This window comes from Ammodytes marinus (assembly GCF_949987685.1).
Source record: "Ammodytes marinus genome assembly, chromosome: 17".
In the NCBI taxonomy this organism is placed as follows: Eukaryota; Metazoa; Chordata; class Actinopteri; order Uranoscopiformes; family Ammodytidae; genus Ammodytes; species Ammodytes marinus.
Window position 1 is genome coordinate 12,473,326 of NC_137221.1, and position 27,020 is coordinate 12,500,345.

The window sequence follows — 27,020 nt, forward strand, 5'->3', positions numbered from 1 at the left end:
GAGACAGACATATGCAATTGCTGAATTTATTGAAAATACCTCGGCTAAGAGAAAGATGTCTATTATTTGATGTTTTTTTTGTTATTACAGTCCTCCTGGCCAATAGGGGGCAGCACTGGCAGGTTGAAACGCCTATACCCACAGACTGCTGCATTCTCGGTGGCTCTATGCATCGGGGACATGCCTAGTAACTTATTATTGTGGTCTAACTATTTTTTAACAGGACTGTCTTGTCCGGCTTATAGTCGTCCTGTCATCCTGACTGTCTACTGACAGTCTCCTTGATCATCCAGCTGTGACTGTCTGCTTCTACCTTCAAAGAGGTGAGTGGCACAAATAAACACACTCACACGGTCTGCTATTCGTGTGATATGCTATTGCAAATATGAAACACAAATCCCACACAGATGATATGGGCAGCCCTACACCTGCACAACGCTGGAACCCATTTAAAACTAGTGAAGTCATTGCGTTGTCTCACAAACACCCACAGATTAAGGTGTTACTGCCACCCAGTGGTTGCACATTTACAGGACAAGTGTGTCCCACTGCAGGTTTGAATATTTGAGGTTTAAAGGCTCTTAAGTAGGTGTAAAGGGTTTTGTAGTTTTAGTGTTGAATGCTCATCCAGAAGCAGCCTACACACGTGCTGTATAAATAAAGTAAACTGACTTTCATTCCTTGTGGTTGAGCAAATGATGGCTTCACTGGCTTGATGAGCAGTATGGCATTGCTAAAGGCAAGGCCAAGCAGCAGTTTTGATTTTAATGGGAAAAAAATCCCACCTTGACTTTATTGTTATTTTTATGTTATTATTTCTCACACTTCCATAGTTCTCCTATTGCTGTTTTGATTTGCATACATGTCCTGCATGTGATTAATAGATCTTTGTGGGTCATTTATTTTGCTGGTTAACTGCCTGTGTGCATGAATGCTCTTCCATTTCCAATTAGTATGTGCTGCTGGCTCTGCCCCTTTGAGGGATAATTAGTTTAAAAAAAAATCTAATCAGGACATGACAAGCAGAGACAGTTGGGGTAGAGTTTACTGGATAAAGTAAGTAATTTGTGAATGATGATCAACCAGCTGAATTTATATTTCCATGCGGCAGTTTTCTTCTCAGTATACAGGCTCTTTATGGCTGGCATTCAGTCTTGTGCAATCACTGCCCTGAAGCTTCTGCCGGCCCAGTCATGGTCAGTGAGCTAAATGAATAACTCATCTTAGTCACTGAGTTGTAGTCCATCGTCGCTGCGCTGCTTCTGAAATGTAGTCTTAGGGTGTATTCACACATGCCGTCCCTGCGTTCCAATACCCGTTCAACAGGCCCTCGTTCACTTTCCCTAGGCACTTGCCCTCGGGGGAATCCCCGCCGCCATCTTAAGTGTCGTTCCAATTGTCTGGAAACTGAAGTGAACTTCGTGAGATAGACCCTCGGAGGGCTGAGTGATCAAGTGAACATCCATGGTCACTCCGAGGTGGATATCACCCACAGTGCATTGCAATTCGTCGTCTTCTTCTTCTCCTTTTATTTTCCGGTAGACTGTATGCTTTTAGGGACATCGCGGCCACCCGCAGGACAAATATATATATATAAATATATTCCAAAACGCCTCAATTAGGCTATCCTATTTCCATACGAACAATCCAGTGAAAGTATTGCAGTTTACACATTGCTGCTATAACACAGATGGCTGCCAATTAGAGGACTATTTAAAACAAATGTTTTTGGTTGAAACTAACATAAATAAGAAAATATGTCAGAGCAAACAATTTACATGTGTAAGTAACAATATCTTGATAATCTGAGTTACCGTGTCGAAATTCAATGTTTGTTATGCTATGGGAATGGCTTTCTGCAACATAGGCTACCTTAGCAGAATGTTATAATTCTGTATTATTTGCATTCAGATTTACCTATGTAACTGACGGTCCATTGCGACTACAAGGGCAAGTGGGTTCCATTTAAATCCCCCGCTCCTCCCCCGCCCAGTCTCCCTCCGCTCTCCAAGTTCCCTCCGTGCAACGTATGCTGTTACGTCATACCAAGGGCTGAGGGTAAATGAACGAGGGGAAGTGCAACTACTATTGGAATGCAGCTCGTGTTTAGTTCGGTTGAAACGAACTCAGATGCACTTCTGCCTTCGGTGCGCATCTTTCAGGCAGGTGTGAATACAGCAATCGCACTCGGGTGCGGACCAAACAAACGCTCCGAGACCCAGCTGAAGAGGTAGTCTCCAAACGCACTCTGCTGCAGTTCGTTTGTGGTGTGAATTTGTTCGGACTCAATCCGACCCAAATGCAGGAGGCACTGTGCCTTTTTTTTCTTTTCTTTTTTAATAAATAGCCGTCAGCTTCACATTATGGGAAAGTGTTGTTGTCGCCATTGTTAGGACGATAAGTTGTGGTTTGACCGGGAGCCCAGAACAATATATTACATTTGATCGAGAGGACGTGTAAAAATGCTGAATGTGTTCAGCGATCAGATGAAGGAGAGAGGAGCGTCTCTCGCACAGTGCCAACAGGTTCACGCTGCGCAAGAAGTGAGTGTTTTTATTTTGCTTCCCATGTACGGGACCGTCAGTTTGGAGCTGAACTGCGCCGACCCAGCTGATACACAGCTTAATCAGCTGAGTGTCAGTTTGAGCCTATTCCTCGTGCGTCCAGCACCAAAAATACAGTAACAATTATGTTTCACATCGTAGGCTACAAGCCACATAACGTGGCATTGACATAAGGCTACACATTATAACCATATGAAACAACAATAATTTGATATTTTTCCTCTTTATTTATAGGTTAGATGTAGGCCCTTTTATTATTTTTAGCCCCATATTATATCAATGATATATATTTCGCAGTTTAAACTTCGTGCTTCCTGTTTCTCTCCACCCCAGAATGTCTGTCCAATGAATGAATGACCTCAGATCACGTGTGGTTTTGCTTCGTAATGCTGGTTCACTTTGCAAAAGGGGCAATATGAAAGTGGACCACACCAAACAAAAAAAATCAAAACTCTATTTGGTCTGGACCAAAGCAAGTGCACTAGCGGACTTTCCCAGTGTGAATACACCCTTAATCTTAAACCAAGGTGAGGTCAGCTTTGATCAACTATCTAAACTACCAGCTCCATTTTATCCCTCTGTTTCTTTCCTCATAAGGCAGGAAACACCAGGGTTTATAAAAAGTAATCCTCTGGCTCCAGTTGAAGGTGAGAACTGAACTAAGAACTCATTTGAAATATTTCATTACACACGATATTTTCAAAATCATTTGAACGGTAGTGTGGAATTGTTCCACTGAACCAGAGGTTTCATGTTAATCATTTAAGCAGTTTGACCTGTGGACTTTTGACTCAATGCCGTTCTTTAAAAAAAAATACTGTATCGCATAGATTTGTAGACCAAGACTTTGCTTCACTCTGTTTTATGTTAAATCTCTGGAATTTGTCTGCACATCATATAGAATCGGCAGCAGTATCATGCTCAGATGCTTGTGGATCCGACACCACAATGACACTATATAAGCCCAGCAATCATCGATGGGCTTCTATTATTTATGGAAAACAATATCAAATTAAATATTAAACTAAACTTTTAACTTTCCAGACGGAATGCAAAGTGTGCAGTGTTTGAAGAGACTACTTCATCCAGCACCGGCCTCCCGGCTTCTTAAAGTGGCAAACCTGCACAGATCTGTACGCCACTTGCATCACAAAAAGGTAATTTATGTTGCAATTTACAGTTTGGGAAATTATGCCACTTGTCATTGTCAAAGGGTTTATGATCAAAGTATTTTTGTGTGGATGTGCAGGAGACACACTCTGTCTGGGGTATCAGGACGTGGTCAGATCAGATGCGGATCCGAAGTCTATTTAAAGAGGACTTTTTATAGTGTATAAGTTAGTTGTACAAGTTTACAACATTGTCAAAACTTAACCGATCATGAATATCTGTTTGTTTGCCACAAGGAGTTGTACTTGTATTCAGCCTGTGGAAACAGTTGTATCATATCATCCGTGGCTCTGAATGGAGTCTTGAGGAAATAACCCTGATGATGCAATAGTGACATCTAAATTGTCCTCATCAAGAGCAATGAGGCACATGGTAATGCTTAATATTAAGGTCCTTGTAATAAGCATTAGTTCATAGGTCATAAGGCCCTTAAAATATGCTTATTAACTTTAATTTGTGTTAATAATACTTTATTGTTATTATTATATTTAAGGTTCAGTAAGCGGAATGGTCAGTTTAGCTAACTTCCTGCAGTTAGCAGTCCCCTCCGTCGTCCCCAAGTCCCCCACCACATTCATGCACTGCGGTCTTCAAGCAGCGAGTTATCTAGCATCATCTCAGATCCATAAGTGTGATAAAACATGATACAAACCACTAAAACATACATTGGGAAGGATTTTTACCTGCTCCGCTATGGGTGCCGGTTTGTAGCGTTCACTCTTCTGATTGGTTATCAGTAGTGGGATCCCCGAAAAGTTTATTTGCCGATTACATGCAGAGCGGTTGAGAGATCGGCTTTATGAAATGCGCACACTATATAAGTGATCACTGTATGAATAAAGAGCGATTTAACACTTATATTAACATAATTAAATCGCTTACTTCACCTTTAATATGAGATGTCGTAAAATGAGGTGTGAAAAATGTGAGTGAAAATATGAGCCTCAAGAGACTCGAGTGTGTGGCCTTTGATTTATTTATTTATTTCTTCATTAATGAAACTAAAATGTATTATTGTTTTGAGCTTTATTTAGTTTTTCTTTAATTTCGGGAAAAATTATGTTTAAAAAAAAATTACATTTGAACTAACAACATAAGTTGTTGTTTTAATAATAATAATAATAATAATAATTGTTGTCATTATGGTATATCGAGTTAGTAGTAATAGTAATAGAAGTGATAGTCAAAAAAGCTCTTATTTTGAAATACATCACATCCCCTTAGTTCTTCCTGGTTCAAGGTCCGAAGGAAGCAGAGCAAGCAAACCCTTTTTGTGAGTTCTGTGGTTCTGTCCCAAGTGTTTGCACAATATTAAGCTCCTGAATTCTTCATTATTCAAATGTGTTTTTATTAAAGTATTATTGATACAAAGTTTATTTATAATAATAATAATAATAATAAATTTTATTTATATAGCGCTCTTCTCTCACTCAGAGCGCTTTACAAAAACAAAACAATAAACAAACAAAAATGTCATGTAAAGTTGGGTTGGTGGGTGAACTAGGGGTAGGCAGAGGAGAAGAGATGGGTCTTGAATAAATTATATTTGTGTTTATTAATATCTGTCTTATTAGATGTTATCTGAGTAACTTGAGGCATTCAACTTGGATACTGGACTAGCTAGCTGTAGCGTCATATGTACAAATATGAAAGTGTTATTGATCTTCTTTCCTCGAACTAACAGAAAAGCACATTTCTCCTAAGATTTGGCCTCAAAACCCTTATTCTAGCAGTGTATTATGTGGTTTAACTATCACTTAAGTAATTACCAGTACATGGTGAAACTGGAGCCTTTGAAATTGATGGCTTTGCACTGTTTAGTCATCCAGCCAGCCTTTAATTGGTTGACCTCTATGTCCCATGATGCCATTTCAGGCAATGGAGGACGACAAACCCTGGGCCCTGTTCTCAGAGGTGGGCGAAAACGGTTACCTGGAAGAAGTCACTGATGTCATGAAGCAACACTTCCAGATGGTCTGCCACAAAGACTTCCTCCAAAACCCCCGGCTGCACGGCCCCAGAATCCAGGCCATGTTTGTGTGGGACGCTCTCCCCGCTGCCGAGCCCTCGCTCCTGGGCTCACTGCCCTCGCTGAAGGTCATCGCCAACGGAGGAGTGGGCATCGACCACCTGGACGTGCCCTACATCAACAGTCTAGGGGTGAAGGTGACCAACACACCAGGAGTGGTTAGCGACGCCACTGCAGATATGGGTATGGCTCTGCTCCTGGCATCGGCTCGCAAGATCGTCCAGGGTGAGTATCTGTCTCATCTTGCACAAAAGCATAAATCACAAAGAAGCCTCAAAGGGGTTTAGGATCTTAATTTATTTGATCTCAAATTGTTTGTACACATGCTTCACGCAATTTGTGAATCCATTATTAAAGGTGCACAATGCAGTTTCAGGGGAGGGAGATTTGTAAACATACGCAGAGCCTGCAGTTAGTTTACAAAACCTAAGTGTTCACTACATTAAATTTCTTGGAACCAAACGTAAGACTACAATATGTTTGCAAACAAAACGGTGGGCCCGGCTGCTGTAGACAACAGTTAAACAGTAACGTTTCAGGTAGCTTTCTAACTTCAAACCAGAGATCCAATTTTCCTGAGTAAAGTTTGTTTGTTACTTATGAGAATATACCTTACAAAATGTTCACTTCTCTGACACACCCACAGTTACATGAAAACAGTTTTTATATCCAGTATACAGTAGGCCTACACACATCTAAGTATAATGAATGATATAATGTTAGAAACCCTGTTGATTACACTACTCTAAGGTTAAACTGCATAACTTTTTCCCAAATCTTTCGCCTTTATGTAACAGGTGTAAGATTGCCGAGGGTACGCTTGCTCACCACTTTTGGGAGTGTCCAAATCTTTACAACTTTTGGTGTCTTGTATTTCAATGGTATTCTAATGTTTTAAATGTTTCCTTGACTCCTGATCCTGAAACCGCTCTGTTCGGACATTCTCATGCCTTGGAAAATCTGGACCATAACGCTCGCACGCTCACGGTTTACGTCATGGTAATTGCTAAGAGATGCATCCTTAAATTGTGGAAATCTGACTTAGCCCCTCAGTTTGACAATTGGTTAAGGGAACTAATGGGCATTTTACACGTAGAGAGGCTGAGATTTGAACTGTCCGGCAACTCCCAGAAGTTCCTTGACATATGGAGCCCAGTGCTTCAGCACATTAGGGACTGAGGTGTCTGCCCCCTTGGTGCCACTTACCCTGCCGGGTGCCATGTGAGATTTGCCCCAGTTTTGTTTTTAATTTTGTTGATGTTTTTTATGTATTCGTAGCTTGTTTTCTTGATTATTTTGTCTTGTTTGTTTGTTCCTGGTCTTTTATTATTTTTATTCTTTATTTTTGTTTTGTGTCTTTCTTGTCTGTTTATGTGAGGGAGGAGGGAGGAGGGAGGAGGGAGGGGGTGGGAGTTGTGTGGGTATTGTATGTGTCTACTTGTTCTGTTTTTGTCCATATGTGTAAAATCATAAAACCTCTCAAATAAAAGTTTAAAAAAAAAGAAACCCTGTTGACTGTTCCCCCCCTCCCCCATAGGTCACCAAATATCTGTTGACCCAAAGACCACCCATTTACCACTAGGCCTGATGGGAGTGGAAGTCACAGGGTCAACTCTGGGGATCATTGGGATGGGACACATTGGCACCAAAATCGCTCAGAGAGGGAAAGGATTCGACCTGAAGATCCTGTATCACAACAGAAGCAAGAGGTAGACGTGTGGAGCCCAAAAAAAAGAAAATTAATTTAAAAATGTGTTAGTGTGAGATATATCTTGATTTAATGTGTGTTGGTTCCTTTTAAAATTTAAAATGACATCCATTAAGTCTCTGATCGTCAAGCAGTCAATAAGAACAACCAAAACAGTCAAGAATCAAAACATTTTGTAACAGTTTTAACAGTCTAAGAGATGAACAGAGAGGAAGATGTCTTAATTATTTTATATTAAATGAACATTTCATTTCATGTTCATTTATGTCAAATGTAGGCCTGTAGCCAATAAATAAAGCAGCACCTAAACGAGACATGTCATTGGCCGTGCTTCGTCTTGTCTCAGGAGTGCAGAGGAGGAGCAGGCGGTCGGTGCGAGATACTGTGAGAACATGGACGACCTGCTGAAGGAGTCGGACTTCGTCATGCTGGCAGTGAACCTGACCCCCGAGACCAAGGGCCTGATCAGCCACAGAGAGCTGTCCCTCATGAAACCAACGGCAACGCTGGTCAACATCAGCCGAGGTGAGGACCAATTGTCCCCCCCACCCCTCCTCGGAAACTGTGCCGATCTTGTTTAAAGAACGTAGGGGCGTCCTTAGCTCATTTGGTATGGCGTCCCCCCCGGGCCGGGCCCAGCATCAGACCCGGGTTCGATTCCCGCCCGTGGTCGTTCTCTGCATGTCACTCCCCTTTCTGCCCCATTTCACCTCTGTCTCTTAACACTATCAATAAAGCATGAAAAATGCCAAAAAAATATCTTAAAAAAATAAATAAAAATTAAATAAATGTAAAAAAAAAAAGTTATTATGAAATGCGTAACTTATTTTTTCTTCTTCTTCTTGATGTCTCAGGTTTGGTGGTGGACCAGGATGCTTTGGTCAAAGCTCTGTACGCTGGAACGATTGGTGCGGCAGCGTTAGATGTGACTCATCCCGAACCTCTACCCAGGTCTGCACACACACACACACACACACACACACACACACACACACACACACACACACACACACACGCACAGACACGCACACATACTGTGTAACTTTTGTGAGCTCTTTTGTGAAATTGAAAATAAAAGGAAAAGTGAATTTTGGATTTGTTAGGTGGCCAGAAACGCATCTTGAAACGGTGCAAATGTTTACTGCATTATCTGCTGGATGTGTTAACTAAAAAAATCTGCCTTTAAAAATCATAGTACAATAAGAAGTAGTTTAATGTGCGACGGCATGTTCAGCTGCCCCCAAAAACCGCGTAATGAAATCTTTTTCTTTGGACATTTTTTAAACCTCTGGAGCAGCTTTGATATTCACTTATACACAACCCAAAAGGTACAAATTAACCTGAATACCAGTCTGTGCATACAAGCAAAGAGTGCAGAATTTAACATGAACCAACACTCGACTAACTCCCCACTAGCTCCTCCTAACATAAACTTCTCTTCGTCATCTTCTTCTTCTTTTTATTCCTTTATAGAGATCATCCTCTCCTCAGCCTTCCTAACGTGCTCATCACCCCACACACTGGCACCAACACTTACGCTACTACAAGACGGATGGTACAGAGGATGGTGGAAAATGCTGTGGCGGCAGTGAATGGTCAAGCTATTCCCAACGAAGTCAAACCAAAATGACATGTGTCTGTGTCGAGAAGTGTTAACATACTGCCAGATGAAGCACCTTTCGGCCATAATCATTGTTATATACACGGTCAAATAATGTTGCATTAAGATAACTTGTGTAGTAATTAGCAAATACTTGACTGTAAACAAAGGTTGGCAAAGAAATGACTTAATGATTTTAATGTTTAAATGTACAACTCACAACTTTGTTTTTATTGAATTCAATAGATTCATAAAAATATGACAAAAAAAGGTAATAAAGCTACCTCAGATTTTGCACACTTGGCTTTGATTCTTACTACACAATGTGAGATGACTTTTCTTGCCAACAATAGCTGTGCCGTTGTTAAGTCCTCCCCATCATAACCAACTGACTGTCCATCAGAGAGATCAGCATATTCATTATTTTAATTTGTTGGCATTTCCACTGATGATAGAAAATGATATGCTTCATTCAAATCACACCCAATGCACATGTTGCTCCACTGTCTACTAGTGTTAGCTACTCAGTTATTCTCTTCATGTTGGCCTATGGTATATGTTTGTCTTCAGTATTGTTAGATCAATGTTTCTATGGTCAATGATATAGACTTTGCTTTGCAATCATTTATGTATTGTCATTATAAATTATACTAAATGCATACGTATTAGTCAAAGTAGTGTTTTTTTGTAAATATTTGTTGTTTGAGATGTCACTGATTTGATTTAAAAGGAGTTCCAGATTGTTTTGTTTTTTTAATTACAGGCCTAACTTAACATTTCAATATTTTACCATTTCTCGACAGGTATAGTACTTAGCATTTTTAAGACAACATGAATCATTGCAGAATATATCAGCAAGGCTTTATTTATCGTACATAAAATACATAGATAGTATAAAATATACACCTAGGGAGTTGCACATCTCTAACACGCGGAAAATCTTTGCGGAGATCTGACCATCAATATGCCTGATCATAATATAAATTCCTACAACTAATTTTATTTTACAACCCATAGGAGACTAATTGTAAAAGTATGGTAAGACATTCGCTAAATTGTTTAAACTTAATAAAGCTGATCCCTCTTACTTTTAATTCAGACGTTTACTCGCAGGCACTAAAGCGGTTCAATCATCAACAGTCGACGCCGAGTCCTAGTCGAAAAGGACCACAGCGCCAGGCATGAAAATCTGATGAAAATAGAAGTGAAAGCTGCAGGGAAAATATAACTTTGGGGAGAATAATAACATTAAAAGCTATTTGCTCTGTGAGCCTGCCCGCCAAACATCACCATGTTCGTCTCTTCGCTGGACTCACCGGCCTCCTTCAAAGACTTTACTCTCGTCCTGGTGAGTGACACAGCTGGAGTTTGTGGATAACAATATTTTTACTGTGTCATGTCATGGCTGCCTTTTTATAATCTGTGTTGTATAATATCTAATGAGACACACACAGCTTCAGCCTTGTAGTTCAACTTGAAACTCAGGGCCCAGATATAGCTTCCCCAGTCACTGAGGCTAGGTTCATCTACAGACTGGATGGATGGAGAGGGGACATATTTCGACTGTCAGGAGAACGGAAATCCCCACCAGATTATTATACGAATATAAAACCACTTTCACCCCCGCTAAATAATAAATACTTTTAAAGGCCCGGCAGATTTTACGGTGGAAAATGCTATTACTTTATTTAATGTGTCGAGGAAAAATTCCTATCTTTTACTTAAACCTGCAGTGTGTAGAATTTTGGATTTTATTTCCTAGCAGATTTTGTAGAAAGTAATTATAATATCCATAAGTACATTTAATTTAGTGCATAATAGCTGAAAAAAAAGTTTTGAATTATTATTTTTTCCCTTAGAAAAGGGTCTCATATATGTCCATATTTCTGCATATTTTGGACCAAGGCCTAGTGCCGCCATCTTGAAAGTGTCATAGTTGGAATGTCATCAGGTGCATTGTTTAAAATTTAGAATTGTTCTTGTCCTTGAAGGCCACTGTAGCTTCTGTTATTATTCCAAAGGGTTGGGGTTACCCAGGGAGCGTTGCATTCTAGAACTTTGTAGAACTTTCTTGATGATGTCATATTACACACTGCACCTTTAAGGCTCCAATGTCCATTCATTTTCAATTGACAAACCTTTTCCATGATGCTAAGACCCGAAAGTGACATTGTATGTAGTACAACTTCAACAAGTTGAACTGCTATGATATTAAGCAAATAAACTGGATATAGAAAAATAATAATAGAATAATAGAAAAAAAGACTCGCCTGTTCATTTAAATACAAAATTATGTGTTTCTTCTTAAAATAATACTACATATTTAAGCAATGTGCTTGAAAGCATGATTTCATTGATTGATATTAATTATCCAATGATAAAAAATATTAAAAAAACGTGTGCTTTTTTTAAAAGATGGTCTCTAGAGACAATTTATTGATATATTTTTTATTATTGCTTATGATTTTATAAGTGCAGCAGTTAGAGTAGAAATCCACACTTGCGATATTTTTTCTGTCTGGATCATAACTGGGTTCTGAATGGGTTAAATAAAAGTAACTTCTCTTTATAATAATAATAATATTTGTTATTCATTTATTCATGCTCCAGCCAGCAGTTGCCGTTGGTAACGTGGGCCAGCTGGCTGTGGACCTCCTGGTGTCCACTCTCAACATGAGAAGAGTGGGCCACCTGCACACAGACTGTCTCATCCCTATGGCTGGGAACAACCCATACGCCACATGCAGAGGAGACGCAGAGGAGCTGCACACACCTGCAGAAGGTACCAACTAAACTCGGCTCACATGACCTCTATGCGTCCTGATTGTGTGTTTTTTTTATATATATAATTATAAGACCAGAAATGAGTTAAAATCTTTTAACCTGGATGTGTTGAGTTGTTCTTTGTCAGGAACTAAAATGAAGACTTCATATATTTCTTTCTCCAAATTCACCAAAACACAGTCTTTGGTTGCTGTCGGCACACTGTGAATAAATTGAATTAATTATGAAATGGGTCGTTAGCAGTTTAATTGTATTGTGTGAGATTAAAAAGAATTCCAACACAATAAAAATATCTGATCTTCAATTAACCCGTCAAACCTTTTCTTATCAACAGTTTACACATCAGCGGAACAGAAGCTGGCAGTTCTCCAGATCAGAGCTCCAATCATTCAGGTTTGTTGTATCACTTTTTTAAATTGTATAATCTTGTTTTTTTTTGTTGAGGCGAAAGTGAACTGCATCTTTATCTTCCACAGATTAAGAATATATTCATGGCTTTAAATGTTGTTTCAATTACAGACCAAATCCAAAAAGTTCCGTCAGCTGCTCGTGTCTTGGATCAAAGCCAGCGGTTTCTCCAGGACCGTAGTCCTGTCCAGCAGCCACGCCTACCAGAGAGACGACCAACAGCTGCAGGGGTTATTGACCATTAATAATATATTAATATACCTTAACGGTGTTCTTTCACTGCATTTCTCTGGCTTTGCTGTATCAAATCCTCTCTAATAACCACATTATGTGTCTGTGTTAAGCACTCCTTTGAGGTACCTGGTCACTCCCTCCCTGCTGAAGGTGATCTCAGACGCGTGGGAAGAGCTGAGCTGGAGAGAGATGGAGAGAGTGCAGGCCTTCCCGGGATTGCCGGAAGCCAACGCAGAGCCACGCCTCTACATCCCCGGAGGAGGAATTACCAAAGCACTCTATGCAGACAGGTACAGAGAGCGCGAGAGATCAAATCGTGGTTGATCTGAAAGAACATGGGAAGTACAAATACAGCAACAAACTATACACGTTTTACTATAGTTTTGCGGCATTATGTTAAAATTCATTGCTTAAATGCAGTCGAAATTGTGTGTATTGTAAAGATTTTATCATACAATCTTTATTTTAGTCTCAATTTATGTGAAAATGAGTTTGTAGTTATTTAGCCTCTTGAATACTGGATTCAATAAATAAAATCTAGATAATTATTTTTTACTTTTTATGTCATGTTTCAGTGTTGTGTGTGTATCTGATACTAGGTGTTTACTTTATGTGGCTTGAAAAACCTGCAGAATAATGTTATCATTAGAATGATAACGGCAAAACTTTCCCTACTATAATAAATACTGTATTTTATATTCTTAAGTTCAGACTCAATTAAACTAGTTCAAGACTAGAGTTATTTATGTCTCCGTCTGTGCGCTTGGTGTTGTCTCTAGTTGTGCAGAGGATCTCTCTCTGGCCGTGCTGCTGCTCTTCTGTTCAGAGGGCGACAACATCCCAGACGCCTTCACGCTGGTGAACCACCTTAACGACTGGCTCCACCTGCTGGACAATCCTGTAAGTGACAGCCTCACTGCAGTTACATTAACCCGATTTTGCTTTTGATACATTTTGCAGTATAGTGAGAAAATGTACCTGTAGAGACCTAATCTGGATTTTCTTTTACACTCAATACACAACCTTTTTTTTCATTTTCTAATCATGTTTTTTGTCTGATTTTACATTTCAGAGCCAAGAGCCCAACAAATGGAAGATCCCAACGTCTTGGAATCTTCTGTTTGGCAGTGGGATCCCTCCAGCACTGTTCTGATACACACACTTTTTAGTTTTTGTTATTTGTAGCTCAGGGGAATGCAGCAAAAAAGAAAATCAAGGCTCAGAAAAACTCCTAACTTTGTCATATTGTCTAGCCATGAGACCTTCACATTTTTCAGATCATAGTGAACTTGACCAGGGTCCAATTTGATGATAATAAAGTATACTTTAAACAATGTCTTAAGTTGATGAAAAATGGTTGTCATCTAATCCCACAAGAACCCTCCACTCTTTGGACTTTATCAGTTTCCTTTTATTTTGAAAAATAATCTTCAAAATGTATAAACATTACGTCATGTACAGGAATTGACCCAAACATGCACTTCTGAAATACTGTTCACTAGGATAACAGCAAAATGTTTTATTTTTTTCATAATAAATGATTGATACAAGAATCCTGTGTGAATGTGTCTGAAATGGTTTTGACTCTCACTGGACCCTGCCTCTGCCCCGCCCCGTCTGACTGACTGAAAGTGGTTGGCCAGGTGCCACGCTGTGTTCCTGGCAGTCCTGTGTTTCTGTAATTTGATTCCTTCCTGACTACAACATGTTACAACAGAGAAGACAGTTGAAAAAAATAATAATGCAGCGCTCAGACTCCTTCTCTGACCTGGCAATGCTCTTTTGACAAGTGTGTGGTTTCTCCCTTTTCTATCTGCGTCATTGTTTTGAGTGGTTTTCTGCGTAGACAGTTCGTAGGAAAGGAATGTCCTGACACTGAATTGAAGCTTTGGCCTCTGAAAAAAAATTGACGGCCAAAAAATAAATAAAACTTAATCGCTGAGAATAATTTCTACGTGATAAACATGCCAGTTTTATACCATGGCATGTCGCCAACAAAATGCCATGTCTAATCAAATTAAAAATGTGTTTATAAGTGTGTTAATTTTAACATTGAACCGCAACATTTGATACCTTGTTTTTTCGTGCAAGTAAAAACAGAGAAGACTGTCGGTGGCTTTTTTTTTTGTATAGCACCAGGTTAGTTGTTCCAGCCTCATGATGATAAGCTGAGCAGCTGCCGGCAGTAGCGTCATATGTAATAAACAGATATTTGTAACTTATCCAGATTTCTTAATCATAAAAGTGCTTATGATGGGGCGCCCTTAGCTCAGTTGGTAGGGCGTCCCCTCCCATGGGCCTCGGCCAGCAGCGGACCCCGGGTTCGATTCCAGCCCGCGGTCGCTCTCTGCATGTCACTCCCCTCTCTGCCCCATTTCAACTCTGTCTCTACACTATCAATAAAGCATAAAAATGCAAAAAAAATATCTTAAAAAAAAAAAAGTGCTTATGATATATCGACTAACAGGTTAAGGTGAAGCAACCAGAGAAGAGCATAGACAGGTTGTTTTGTAAACTAGGTAATACCAGTTTTATTTGTAGATTACACTCCAAGAGAAAGTTAAGACAAATTTGTTAAAAAAAAAAGAAAAGGAATAAGTCGTCAAATCAGCTTTTCTACTGTATTCAAATCTGTAACATTGTCGTTTGTGTCACTTCTTTTTTTTTACAAGCAAAAATATCTCTTTACACACCTTGTTTTTTAAAGAAACATTATATACATCATGGAAATATTACATGCCACTGAATTTCTCATGTGGGAGGAGGCAGTGCTTTTCATTAAGCCAACCCCACATCGCCGTGAAAAACTTCAAGTAATCTCTTATAAAAAATAGAACATTTTTATTTTTCCCCTCTGAAAAAAAGCTTTTTTTTTCTAGAAATACACATATGAACAGCATTGCAGATTGGCTATGCATAAGCCTGTGTCTTAATTTCATAAATGCTAAGAAGAGTAATAGAATGGACAAAGCTGCAAATAATAATGTTAAAGCAACAACAAAAAAGAACTCTGGAAGTAGCTCGGGCTGTGGTTGAGGTGTGACCGTGGGATGGTGCGCTGGTGTGTGTTTTTTTTTTTTTTTTTTTTCAAATGTGCCCTCTTCAAAGAATGTCGAAGTGTCTGCTGTAAACAGTTTGGAGAGGAGGAGGCAGATGAGAGAGTGAGGAGCTGCTAAAGGGAGGAAGAGGAGGGAGGTAAGCTGTGGCTAAAATAAATGCTAAAAACATATAAACAAACTAAAAAAAGCAATTAAAAGAGGAGAGCTGGTTGTTGAGGTGGAGGTGAGGAAGAGTGGTTTGGAGTCGAAGGGCACAGAGGTTGGTAGAGAGAGCTGCAGTTCCCTGCCGATGTTGGCTTTGCTGCCAGAGCTGTTGGTGCGTGACCGCAGACGGAGGTGGTTAGCAGTCACTGGTTTTCGCCCTGTCACAAGACACACAAAGTATTTAGGGAGGATGAACTTTAAGACCATAAAAAAAACTGTCTCGAGTGTCAGTGAAGCTCAAGAGCCAGAACAAAAAAAAACTTGTGCCACAAAGGTTAGTGAAAGCTGTAAAACCGTACCTCACCTCACAGATGGAATCTAACAGGTTTGCTCAAATGGTGTGCTGTGGCACAATAACAGTGACTACGTTACCTACACAGCAATGGTTCTTTCAGAATATGCTGATTGACATCACGTCAACGGGAATATTCCCATAGTTGCAGCGCATGTATACACCTTATTTGGAATATTGGCTTAACCGGAATATGGACCTTAATCGGAATATGCAGTGCATGTAAACCTAGTCAGTATTTTGAATCACTTTGAACACACCTTCATTAGATTGATTTTCAATGCAGCAAAATCAGCCATCATGTTTAATAAGCAACATTTAATAAGTCACACTGTGTTCATATGTTATTAGCTGTTAATTTCACATTTACAATTACAGCAGCTGATGTGACTTTCACTACTAAATGTGCTCACAGCATGAATATGAACTTAATTTTGACATTGTTAATGTCTGTAGACTAGAGTCATATTCACTCTTCACTTGTCAGCCTTTTCTCAGAAGGGATAGAGAGAAAAGGTGTTGGTCATGATCTAGTCAAAGCCATTTAAAAAATAAAATAGATGTATAGGTAATTTTCAAAGGAGAAATACCCAACATTCCTTTGTTTCAGCTTCTTCATTTTGTAATTATCTTCAGAGTTTTAGGGGCTTTAGACCGTTAATTGGACTTAACAAGACATTGATCACTTTGGCCCTTGGAAACTGTAACATATTCAATCTATAATGAAAATAATCATTAATTTTAGCTTTAAATATGTAGATTGAAAAAGCAAAAGACAACTAAAAGTTTGGATTGTTCAATCAATGGTCTCACAGCTAATAAATCAACAAAGGCCCTGGTACACCCAACAAGAAATCTCTTGATGAATTCCAAACATCTGAACTGCTATGCAAACTTTAACAAGGCCAAACACTTGCTGTTCAAACCCCAAAAAGCAATTAGGAACACTTCCATGCTGATGTCCTGAGGGAAAGTAAAGACCTCATGGAACAACTCTGAAAGGAGCAGCAAAACCACAGGAACATGCAACAAACCGTAAAGAGCCACAACTCATTCTTGGACTGACTTCAACCACAAGAATGTACTTTTCATTACCTAAGTAATTTGTTTGATTATCAAGGGGCAATCAATGCTTCTACATTCTCAGTCCTGGCTGCTTCACTCACCAACACAATAGCAGCATTCTTATGTGCAATAGCAGTGGTTAAATAAAGTGGAATCTTTTGTGGTTGTTGATTATAACCTGGCTTTTTAACATTTACCAAGGTTGATCAGACAGATTAAGATGCCACCAAATTTGAATCTACGCTGCACACTTGCAATATTCCAACTCAACCTAACACTTTGACATTTCAGAGCTTCAACAACCATAAACCACACAATGTACACACACACACACCATGCTAGAGTCAGTGCAGCCAAAATTAACACAACTCCAAACCACAGAAGCGAAGCAACTCACGAAAAACGAGAACAAAACCTCAACAGAGACGAAAACACAGCAGCACACAAACACTGGCAGGCAGGCGCGCACACACACGCACACACGCACACGCGCAAACACACCTCTGTGTAAAAAAGTAGGCGTGCTTTTTAAAAAGCTGTTGGTAAACTTTGTCCTCTAAATGTGCTCTCCGGTGTTGTTGTCTCTGTCTCAGAGAGGGGTAAGGCTACACTGCCCCTTGCTGGACAGGCCAGCTCTTGTCATGTGCAGCAAATGCAGCCCAAACTGTCCGAGAAGAACCACAACAGCAGAGTGAGACCTCGTGAAATGGGCCAAATTACTGTAACAACACTGACATGTCACACAACAAAGGAAGGCTTTTCTCAGAAATGACTTGATGAGACTTTTTTTTTTTTTTTTTTCCTTTTCCTCTTAGGTACACAGTCATCAGAAAAAAGTGCTTCCTCAGGTCTGACTGAGCAGATGTCTGTGAGCTAGACTGGTGAGTTAACGCTAAATTACTGAAAGAAATATGTAGCCTCAGCTCCAAATGAAGTCTAACCTCTGCTATTAGAAGGTTGAGTCATTCACTGGGAAAGCAAGCACGGATTCCCTCTACTGGGTTAAAAACATTGAGCTGAAAACTGACTCGTAAAAAATGATTGATAATAGGAAGCATGCAAAATTATGCTGAAGACTGAAGATTTTCAAAATCTCCCATTTAGGAACAACATAATAAACAGATTTTAAACAAATTTGATGCATCAGATCTGGTTCTTACAGTCTGTCAAATACCATAAATTACACACGAGGAAATGAAAACAAAAGCTGCATTGTGACGAATCGTCCTGGAACTCTATGTTTTGTGTATAAATAATGAGAGTTGGTTATGGGCCAAAAGATGCAATCACCTCTTTCTCTTCTTCTCAGAGTCGTTGGCCCTCGGCTTGCTTTGGGGCGTCTTGGCTGTGCCTGATTTGGATATACTGTCTTCTCTGCGTCGTTTGCTGCGTAAGAAGGAGGACGGGAAAAACGGGTCAACATTTGTTTAGCTGCATGGCGAAAAAATGTACTGTCCAGTTTAAATGAATAACCTCGCTCACTAAAGTTCTTCGCAAATTGCCTTTACTTTTTGTGGCATTCTTTTAACTTTTGGTGTCCAGAAATTTTTAAAATGTATTCATTTTGAATGGTTTGAAACGGTTGATTAGCCAATCTCCAATGCAGATCATTTATCAGGAGGTTATCATCAATGGGCAGCAAATTGTGCATGTTTCTTTCATCAGGCCGAGTGTACTGACTGTGTTGTGCTGCTCGCCAGCTCCTGTTCCTTGCACGGAGACTGTGCAGGTGATTTGGCGTCCTGTCTGTATTCTCCTCCGTCCTCCAGCTGACTCCCCCGTTGGTTGCCATTGCAGCAGTCTGTGGGACACCTGGCCTGAGGCTGAGTGGAGGGCGGAGAGTCCTGAGTCGGCTCCTGATCTTCTCTGGACAATTCCCGCCACCGATTCTACAGGGGGAGAAGAACAACAAACAAGGTTTTTTTTCTCCTATTGCAATAGTAAGCAGATTGAGAGCAATATATTAAAGACTATGAAATGTGATGGCAAAGAAGGCCACCTTGACATTTTAACCATTAATCAGAACAACGTATAATTTGTCATTTTGATTTAAATATGATAAGTAGGGCTGTCAAAATGAACGCTTTAACGGAGGGTGATTCATTTCAGAAATGAATCACACCATGATTCCACCTTTCGAATGGTAGAATGAATCATGATTAATCCACAGCTACCCTGATAAATTCTGAAAATTGTAATCGTTTGACAGCGCTAATGATAAAAAATTTAGCTTGCCAATTAGCCTTGTTTTGCTAAATCAAGACAGTCCCATACTAAAAACACATACACAGCGCATATACAGTATATGAGCTTGATGCATGTAAACATTCAGGGCATCGGCTAGAACCGTCCGGAACACAAAGTTGGATAATTAGTTGTTGACTTCAGACAGTCTGATAGCAAAAGGCAATGAGCCAAGAAAAATCATCTTCCAAACGAGTGACGCCCTCAAAGAAAGGGAGAGGCTAAGAAAATGTGATCATGAAAGAATTTCAGTTTCAGCCTCAAAGTTTCAACTTCACTGGCACTCAAGGACTGTGGTTGGATCATGATGTGTTCAAACATAAGCGCTGCACGACAAACGTATGAAGGAAAACAAATGCCCTTTTTACCGAGACAAGTGGGTGAAACAGAACTGAGGTTAGGTAAATAAAATAAATGAGATTTGCATTAAAATATTCACATGTCTGGGCCAATGGTTTAAGTGTGGGCTTGTGAAATTGACCTGAATGTCAACAACTGCCCAGGCTATGGTATGAAACCTGCCAGCACTGCATCTGAATTAACCATGATATTTAGACTTCACAGTTCTAACCTCTTGATCTCAAATCAATAAGACCGCAGTTACCATTTCAGTCACAGAAGAATGTCAAGGTTCAATGCAATGTAAAAATGTACACTTGTTTGTTTGTGTCTTCCATTTAGCTTCCCAGCTAACTTAATAAATGCTTCTACAGCAATACCCTAGTCTCCTAAACCGAACTACTTCTCATATCAATATACCTCTCCCTCATTGTCTTATACCGTTTCCTCTCTTAGTTTCCCTTTCATATCAAAAGCAAAATATGTGAGCAATCACACGTACGACTAAGCATTTCATTCATAACATTTCATTGTGATACTATTGCTTTCAATAAAACAATAAATGTGTTTTTACACTTAAATCCAAGGGAGGGAACAATCATTTTTGGATGCAAATCAATCCTAAAACGACTAAGTTCCATGGAAACTCCCCACGATGCTTCAATTGAAATCTTCTTTCCCCCTTTGAATCTGTCTCCTGACGAATGCTTACTCCCTTCTATTTGCAATAACCGGTTTTTCAGCATGCACAGACTAAATAACTGTGGAGCATAAAATAAACAAATATTAATCACAGGGCTGTCACACAACCAACATTCCCAATTGAACCGAGAGGCATTGTTCAGTCTGCGTTGGAAAGTTAAAAATAAAAGAGACAACTACAACTATAATGGTCATCAAAAATTTGTTATGGTTGAAAACTAAACTTTTACATCACTCTTATGATGCCCAAACACAAAGGACTTTCACAACTTGAACTGAATTCCACTGTAAAACAACACCAGTAATCGCTTGACCAAATCTTAACCTTTCTTTCAGAGGAATCAACTCCCAATGGGATAACAGGACAAAACCCTGTAAGGTACAATAAATCAATGAGAGAGACTCTGTGTGTGACTCTGTGTGTGTGTGTGTGTGTGTGTGTGTGCGTGCGTGCGTGCGTGCGTGCGTGCGTGCGTGCGTGTGTGTGTGTGTGTGTCTGTGTGCGTGTGTGTGGCTCAGGTACCTGTACAGACGAGTCTCCCATGATAAACTTGGCTCCTTCGAGGACCGCCATGTAGGAGAAGCGCAGCTGGTCAGGTGTCTGGATGAGGCCCATGCGGTACTTCCTCATGTCCAGCAGGATGCTTTTGATGTCCACTGACGACGGGTCTTTCCTCTTGTCCATCTGGACAGGACACCATGTTAATCAGCTCAGCCAACCAGGATATTCTGGTGACTCATTTGAAACCTAACACATTCCTACTGTTACACATTGCCAGACTTTTGACTGTGAATAGAGGGCAGCAGTTTTTGGATGAAATACTGCAATTGAGTATTTTAGGTAACCTATTTTCCCGCCGGCTCATCTACCTCAAGATCCTCATGTTTTCATACGTTTCTCAGCAGGCAAAGAGAACAGACGTGAAACAAGAGCTCACAAAGAACAAAGAGGCAGGACTTACCAGCACCACACATGTGTCGACTAATGAGAAGGTCCCTGAGCGTCCTATTCCCGCACTGCAGTGCACAACAGCCGGTCCGTGATCCGCCCCCAGCGCACTCGACTCTCGCACTTTGAAGAGGAAGTTTAGGAAGGACGCCGGCGACTCTGGGACACCAAAATCAGGCCACGTGGTGTAATGAAAGTGATAGATCTCCCTCTTCTCCCCAGTCTGTGAAAGCAGACAAACAAGAGGCCAACCAATCAGCTTACCGGGTAACTTTTAACTTCAAATTTTCAGTTTAAATTTCAATTTGTGTAAAACACCAGTTTCTGACAAGAAGACACATCACAACAGCAAATTAAGACATGTTTTGACTTAGTTCCCCATGCTTATTTTTCTTTTTTCTTTGGTTGTTAAAGCTGGGGTGGGTAACTTTTTCACTGTAATATTTGACAAAAATGTCATATTAGCCATTCAGCTATATGTAGGTGAAATGGTCTGAGAATATCTACTCATCACCTTGATCTCCCCTGCTTCTGTGTGCCGCCCCCAAAAATTGCCACCGCTCATGTACACTTTGACCAATCAGAGCGAGGCTCAGATTCTCCGCTCTTATTGGCTGTTGGGACTGTCCATTCACTTTGGCACCAACGTTGTTGCGTCAGTTGCGTGAGCGTTCACGACCCTAGCAGTCTGACAGTTTGGCACTACGGCAGCTAACAAACAGCAATGTCTACAATCAACGGCCCCTAAATGTCCTATTCTCCGTTTAAAAACAACTGCTTACACCGTTAAGACAGCAAGGATACGGGGAAAGACCGGGAAAGACACTAGTTGAAAAGATATGAATGCACATAACTGTCGATCGGAGGGAGGAGCTACAGCAGGTAGAGCATGTCAGGGAGGGACCAGAGAGAACACAAGTGGAGCGGTTGAGGTATTTGGATTCGAATCTCTATCCCAACTGCTATTTTCTCCCAAATCATACACCCCAGCTTTAAGAAATTAATTATTTTTTAAATGGAAAACGGGATCACAAAATCTTATTTCTTTTGAAAATGCAATTTGCCTTAGAATCATTGTAGTTTAAGCATTGCTAATACTTAAAAGTTTCTCTGCTGCATAATCGGCACCTAGTTGCAATTTCTCTACACCTACACACTATAGCGCTGAACGTGTGGGAACAGAAAACAAAGAGCTTTAGCGATGAACAAAGTAGTTTACTGTTCTAACAAGCCTCTGGGCAACACAGTCCGATACGATGCACCTTGGTGTGAAAACATTTCACCAGCACCTCTTACTGGAAATGCCTAATTGTACTAAGTAATACTGTGGCCTACACTCATATTCTGCAGCTCCAGCACTCTGGTGGTGTAGTAAGACTTGGTGTCTTCTGACAACAACGTGACACAGAAACGTGTGTCTCTGAAGGCCATCTCCCTCTCTTCAGCTGTGGGCCAGTACTGGGCACACTTTTCCTGTAACAGAAGCAGAAAGGAGACAATACCTGGTAAGAGATACTAAAATAAGTTCAACATTCTGACATAGAAATACACTCTGACGAAAAGCAGAAGCTAGCAGAGCAGGGCGACAGTTTGCTCCTCAGGATGGAGAGGGGAGCCCGATGATTAACAAATCCTCATGAATTATTTTTGCCTTTGTCTTTTCTCTCCACACACACATACCTGCACATCTACCTGGTCACACTCACACTACGTGACAGTCTTACATTCTTTCACACAAGCACAGAGACATTAGCTGTCCCATTTACATAAACAAATATAGATCTTCCACAAGTTCAACCTGTCCATCACAAGTTCACCCATTTATAATGTCACATAGATTTATTAAAAATACATTAAAAAAAAAGGGGGTTTTGTCAGGTATTTCTTTGGTTTTCTTAGGTTTTTCATTTTATAACAACAGTCCATACTTCACGAATAAAAAAACATCACAAAACGACAGCAAAACACACACTTTGTGAAAATGTTTAGCCGGTCATGTTTGAAATAAGTAACGCAACTTGTTGAATTAATCCGGATTTCTGTTTAAATGGCCCAATGGCAAAGCTGGCTAACTGGAATTCATTGTTTTGACAGCTTATTCACAGATGTATACGAGGAACTGGGATAGAGCCCAAGCCCTGTGATCCTGCAATGTGATGATTAAACACACACACACACACACACAAACACACACACACACACACACACACACATACACAAAGTCTCTCTGAAGCTGTGATCCATCTCTTTCTCAGTATAGCAGCTGGAGTGGATCTCGCTCAGTCATGAGATCACTGACTGTGTTTCTTGGAAGTGGGGGGGTAAAGAGCACCTAGTTGACTAATATTATTAACCTCACAAGGATCTTTTTACGTAGTACCAGCTCTCTAATCCAGCGGATGGAGGGTTACATAATAGGATTATCCTCAACAGTTCTGGCCACTGTCCGTTTAGTAAGAAAATACTGTTTGATGAGATGTTGTACACATAACAGGAGTATTTGTCACAGTGGTGACAGACAAGCTGCTGTTCCCTGAAAATATTGTTAACATTTTTTGTACTTTAAATCCACAAAAAATAAATCAGAAATGGCTTTGGAATTGAGCTGGGCTTCTGATCTTAATTTTGCCCAAGAAAGATTTGATTGTATCCACTACTGGTCAATAATAATAATAATAATAATAATAATAATAATAATAATAATAATAATAATAATAATAATAATTATTATTATTATTATAATAATAAAAACTTAATTTATACTACAAAAATTAATGAATTATTGAAAATATTTGAATGAATGTAAAATGAGGAATTTATTGTACAAATGAGGATAGACCCTGTTACTTTGTTGAACACTAATTTCCGGGATTATTTCTAACATAGTGGTACTCTGGGTGTGTACTCACCATACAAATTGAAGGCGTCAAAACAGACAACAATTATAGATACATTTCCACTACTGTGTACTTACCGAGCCTTTCTCTATGACCCTGTTGAGCATGATGACTGCTTTGGTCTTCTGCTCCCAGATCATGAGCCAAAAGTGGCCGCAGGTGTTCCTGAGGGGGCCCTGTGGACAACAACAAACACACTCTTATCAGTTAAATGGCAGCAGGTTAAGGGGGGACAGTGGGAAGTCATTTACAATTGAAATGCATGTAATCTTTCAAGCATGGCTAACGCTAAGTTGGCAGAGTTGTATATATCAAGTGATAACTGTGTGAGGAGATTTTTCAGGAAAATACCAAGAGTTTCCCTAAAGGTCAAAACTGCTAAAGGTCATAGTGTGGTTGAGATGATAAAACTGAACTGTATGGTCTTTCAAATAATACAAACTATACAACAAACATACCCTCCTTGCTTTTCTGGCATGTGTTCATTCAGGAATAACAAAAAATAAATACCCTCATGTACAGGAACACACGTACATTAAGAGGCAGATAATGACTCATTTATAATTTCACTTATTCAGGATACACAAATGTATAACCTGCAATTTTGGCTTTCTTGGAGCATTTGCTCCTCATATTTCTTTATCATTTGGACTGATTAGTTGGTCAAACAAAGCCATCGAAAGACGAGACCTTTAGGGTTTACGTTTGTAATCAGCACTTTAAAAAACATTTTTACATAACAATTAATTAAAAACTTATTAGTTTGTTAATCCAAAAAAAAAAAAAAAAATCAGATGGATAGGCAAGGTTGCTATTACTGGAGTCAAGAGCTTTTGACTTGCCTGAGACAATATGTAACTTCTCTGGGCTTCCTCCACGACTACCAGACTCGCATTGATGTAATCGTTTTCTGTGTTCTCCAGCTTCACCCGACTGTGATCATCTGCAGGCAGTGTGAGGCAGAAAGTTATTTTAGGGATCGGTTGTAAATTGACAGACACGAGAGACGTCACACTCTCTGTAAACAACTCTCCACAAATGTTTACCTACATGGACTGACATCTCTGTATCTGTTTCGGTTGCGATTCTCTGGATACTTTGCCACTTTGTAGGAGCACTCATGGGACTGATTCCTGATTTCCTAAAGACAATAGTAATTATAAAAAAAAGGTTGTTTCGAAAATTGAAAATTCACAGATGCACAATTAGAATGACATCTTATAGTATGACCAACTGACAGGGGCGGAATCCAATGTTCCTACAGCTAAAGGCAAATTAGATTTAAGACTTACAAAATGCTTTTTTTAATGCCACTAGGAAATGCCATTAAATTAAAGACCAATTTTACAAATAACTAAAACTGTGGGGAAAAATGACACCAGTAACTATGGGTGACGGAATACTTGACATGAGCATGGCAAGTAGGAAACCAATGACATCCAAACTGAAACGTGTTTGTCCAATAACCACAGCGTACAAACACCTTTACTGTCGGCGTTGAACATTACAATAAGATCCTACCGTGGCCAAATAAACTTGTATAGTGGCGTATAAAAGTCACACAAATGAGTAATAGCTTCATATCATAGCTGCCCACAGTGAGCATAACCCACATACAAGAGCTTATGACATTGACTAAGCTTTACGGTAACATTTACAGTATCATGTTTAAGTGGTGCTGTATATATAGACAGAATGTAAACAACTTAAAACGGGCATAAAATAAAAAGTATGTCCGAAACTAGCGCTGAACAACAGGCTAGGTATCGGATACTCGGTTAGCTAGCCGAACTGTTAGCTTGCTAAATTAAATGCGCGCTTCAACTACTGACTATTTATGTTAGCTCAATGCTAACTATGCTAACAGACTTACTAGGTACAGTTTCTGCCATCGGCTCTCTGTATCTTTGTCTTCAAACTCCTGGTCCATCTTTCACCGTGGCAGCAGTCTAGTAAAGTCAAAGTGGGCGTACTTAGCTGTCCGACGTATCTACCTCATTACTTTATTCAGACTAGAGAGGCTTTTAAGTCGGAGAGCTAGCCTTCTACTTCCCTACGCTCACGAGCTCTCGCTAAAAGTGTTTGTCCGTTATCTCTGCTGCAGCTGACATCTGAAGAGACGATTGTGTGCGCATGCGCTAAACACAGGTCCTCCTCTAGCTGTCAAACCACAGAGAGCAAAGATATTGAGCGGACAAACGAGATGCATCACAGATGGATCACTCCATCTTACCCATTTGGAGAATATATCTAAAACCAAATAACTTATGTAGATGCTTTTTTAAATAATACGAATACATCAGAATTTGTGTTTGGTCAAAAATCTAATGAAAAAAACATAACAATGCAATTAATCAATTAATTCTCCACAAAATGATCCCAGACCACCTGTTAAACTTTACTTTGTCAATATTAGACCTGACTATCACCTATTCAAAAGAAACGTTTTCAAGCCAAATCCTGGTCGAGCCTGACTACCAATGATGAAGAATAATTCAGTGCCAAGCCAAAATCTGCTTTTGATTTTCCTGATTGTAATTCTGATCTAGGCTATCTTCCAGTTGACACTGTTAGGGAGATTCTGGTAGGCCTAAGTGTTTATTCGACAATGACGTTTAGGTTTAATTGTACAACTTAGGTTTAGTTGTTCCACAATAACAAAACTAAATGGCTACGCTACCACAAATGACCACGGCCCATAAAATGTCAGAAAAGTATGATAATGAAAAATTATGTCCATCACAATTTTGCAAAGCTGAAGGTGATGTACTT

The 27,020-nt window shown here is 39.8% G+C and overlaps 3 protein-coding genes across 3 annotated transcripts; 2 read left to right on the plus strand and 1 right to left on the minus strand.

The window, feature by feature from the left end:
* Nucleotides 1–220: 220 nt before the first annotated feature.
* LOC307263868 (putative 2-ketogluconate reductase) lies at nt 221–9,476 on the plus strand. The gene is made up of 7 exons (XM_080045153.1): nt 221–323; nt 3,609–3,721; nt 5,610–5,988; nt 7,301–7,472; nt 7,818–7,996; nt 8,326–8,422; nt 8,945–9,476. Exons 2-7 carry the CDS (start codon nt 3,614–3,616, stop codon nt 9,099–9,101), a joined length of 1,092 nt encoding a protein of 363 aa, XP_079901279.1. The 5' UTR covers nt 221–323; nt 3,609–3,613; the 3' UTR covers nt 9,102–9,476.
* A 765-nt stretch (nt 9,477–10,241) lies between these two features.
* Nucleotides 10,242–14,001, plus strand: psmg2 (proteasome (prosome, macropain) assembly chaperone 2). Its single transcript, XM_080044982.1, has 7 exons — nt 10,242–10,419; nt 11,682–11,853; nt 12,190–12,248; nt 12,375–12,493; nt 12,608–12,787; nt 13,277–13,397; nt 13,570–14,001. The coding sequence occupies exons 1-7, from the start codon at nt 10,363–10,365 to the stop codon at nt 13,648–13,650; spliced, it is 789 nt and encodes a 262-aa protein (XP_079901108.1). The 5' UTR covers nt 10,242–10,362; the 3' UTR covers nt 13,651–14,001.
* Nucleotides 14,002–15,015: 1,014 nt separating this feature from the next.
* Nucleotides 15,016–26,330, minus strand: ptpn2b (protein tyrosine phosphatase non-receptor type 2b). The gene is made up of 10 exons (XM_080045459.1): nt 26,122–26,330; nt 25,299–25,389; nt 25,091–25,191; nt 24,326–24,424; nt 22,687–22,824; nt 21,365–21,574; nt 20,926–21,087; nt 18,798–19,006; nt 18,408–18,503; nt 15,016–15,918 (listed from the first exon to the last, which is right to left on the minus strand). Exons 1-10 carry the CDS (start codon nt 26,176–26,178, stop codon nt 15,897–15,899), a joined length of 1,185 nt encoding a protein of 394 aa, XP_079901585.1. The 5' UTR covers nt 26,179–26,330; the 3' UTR covers nt 15,016–15,896.
* Nucleotides 26,331–27,020: the final 690 nt, after the last annotated feature.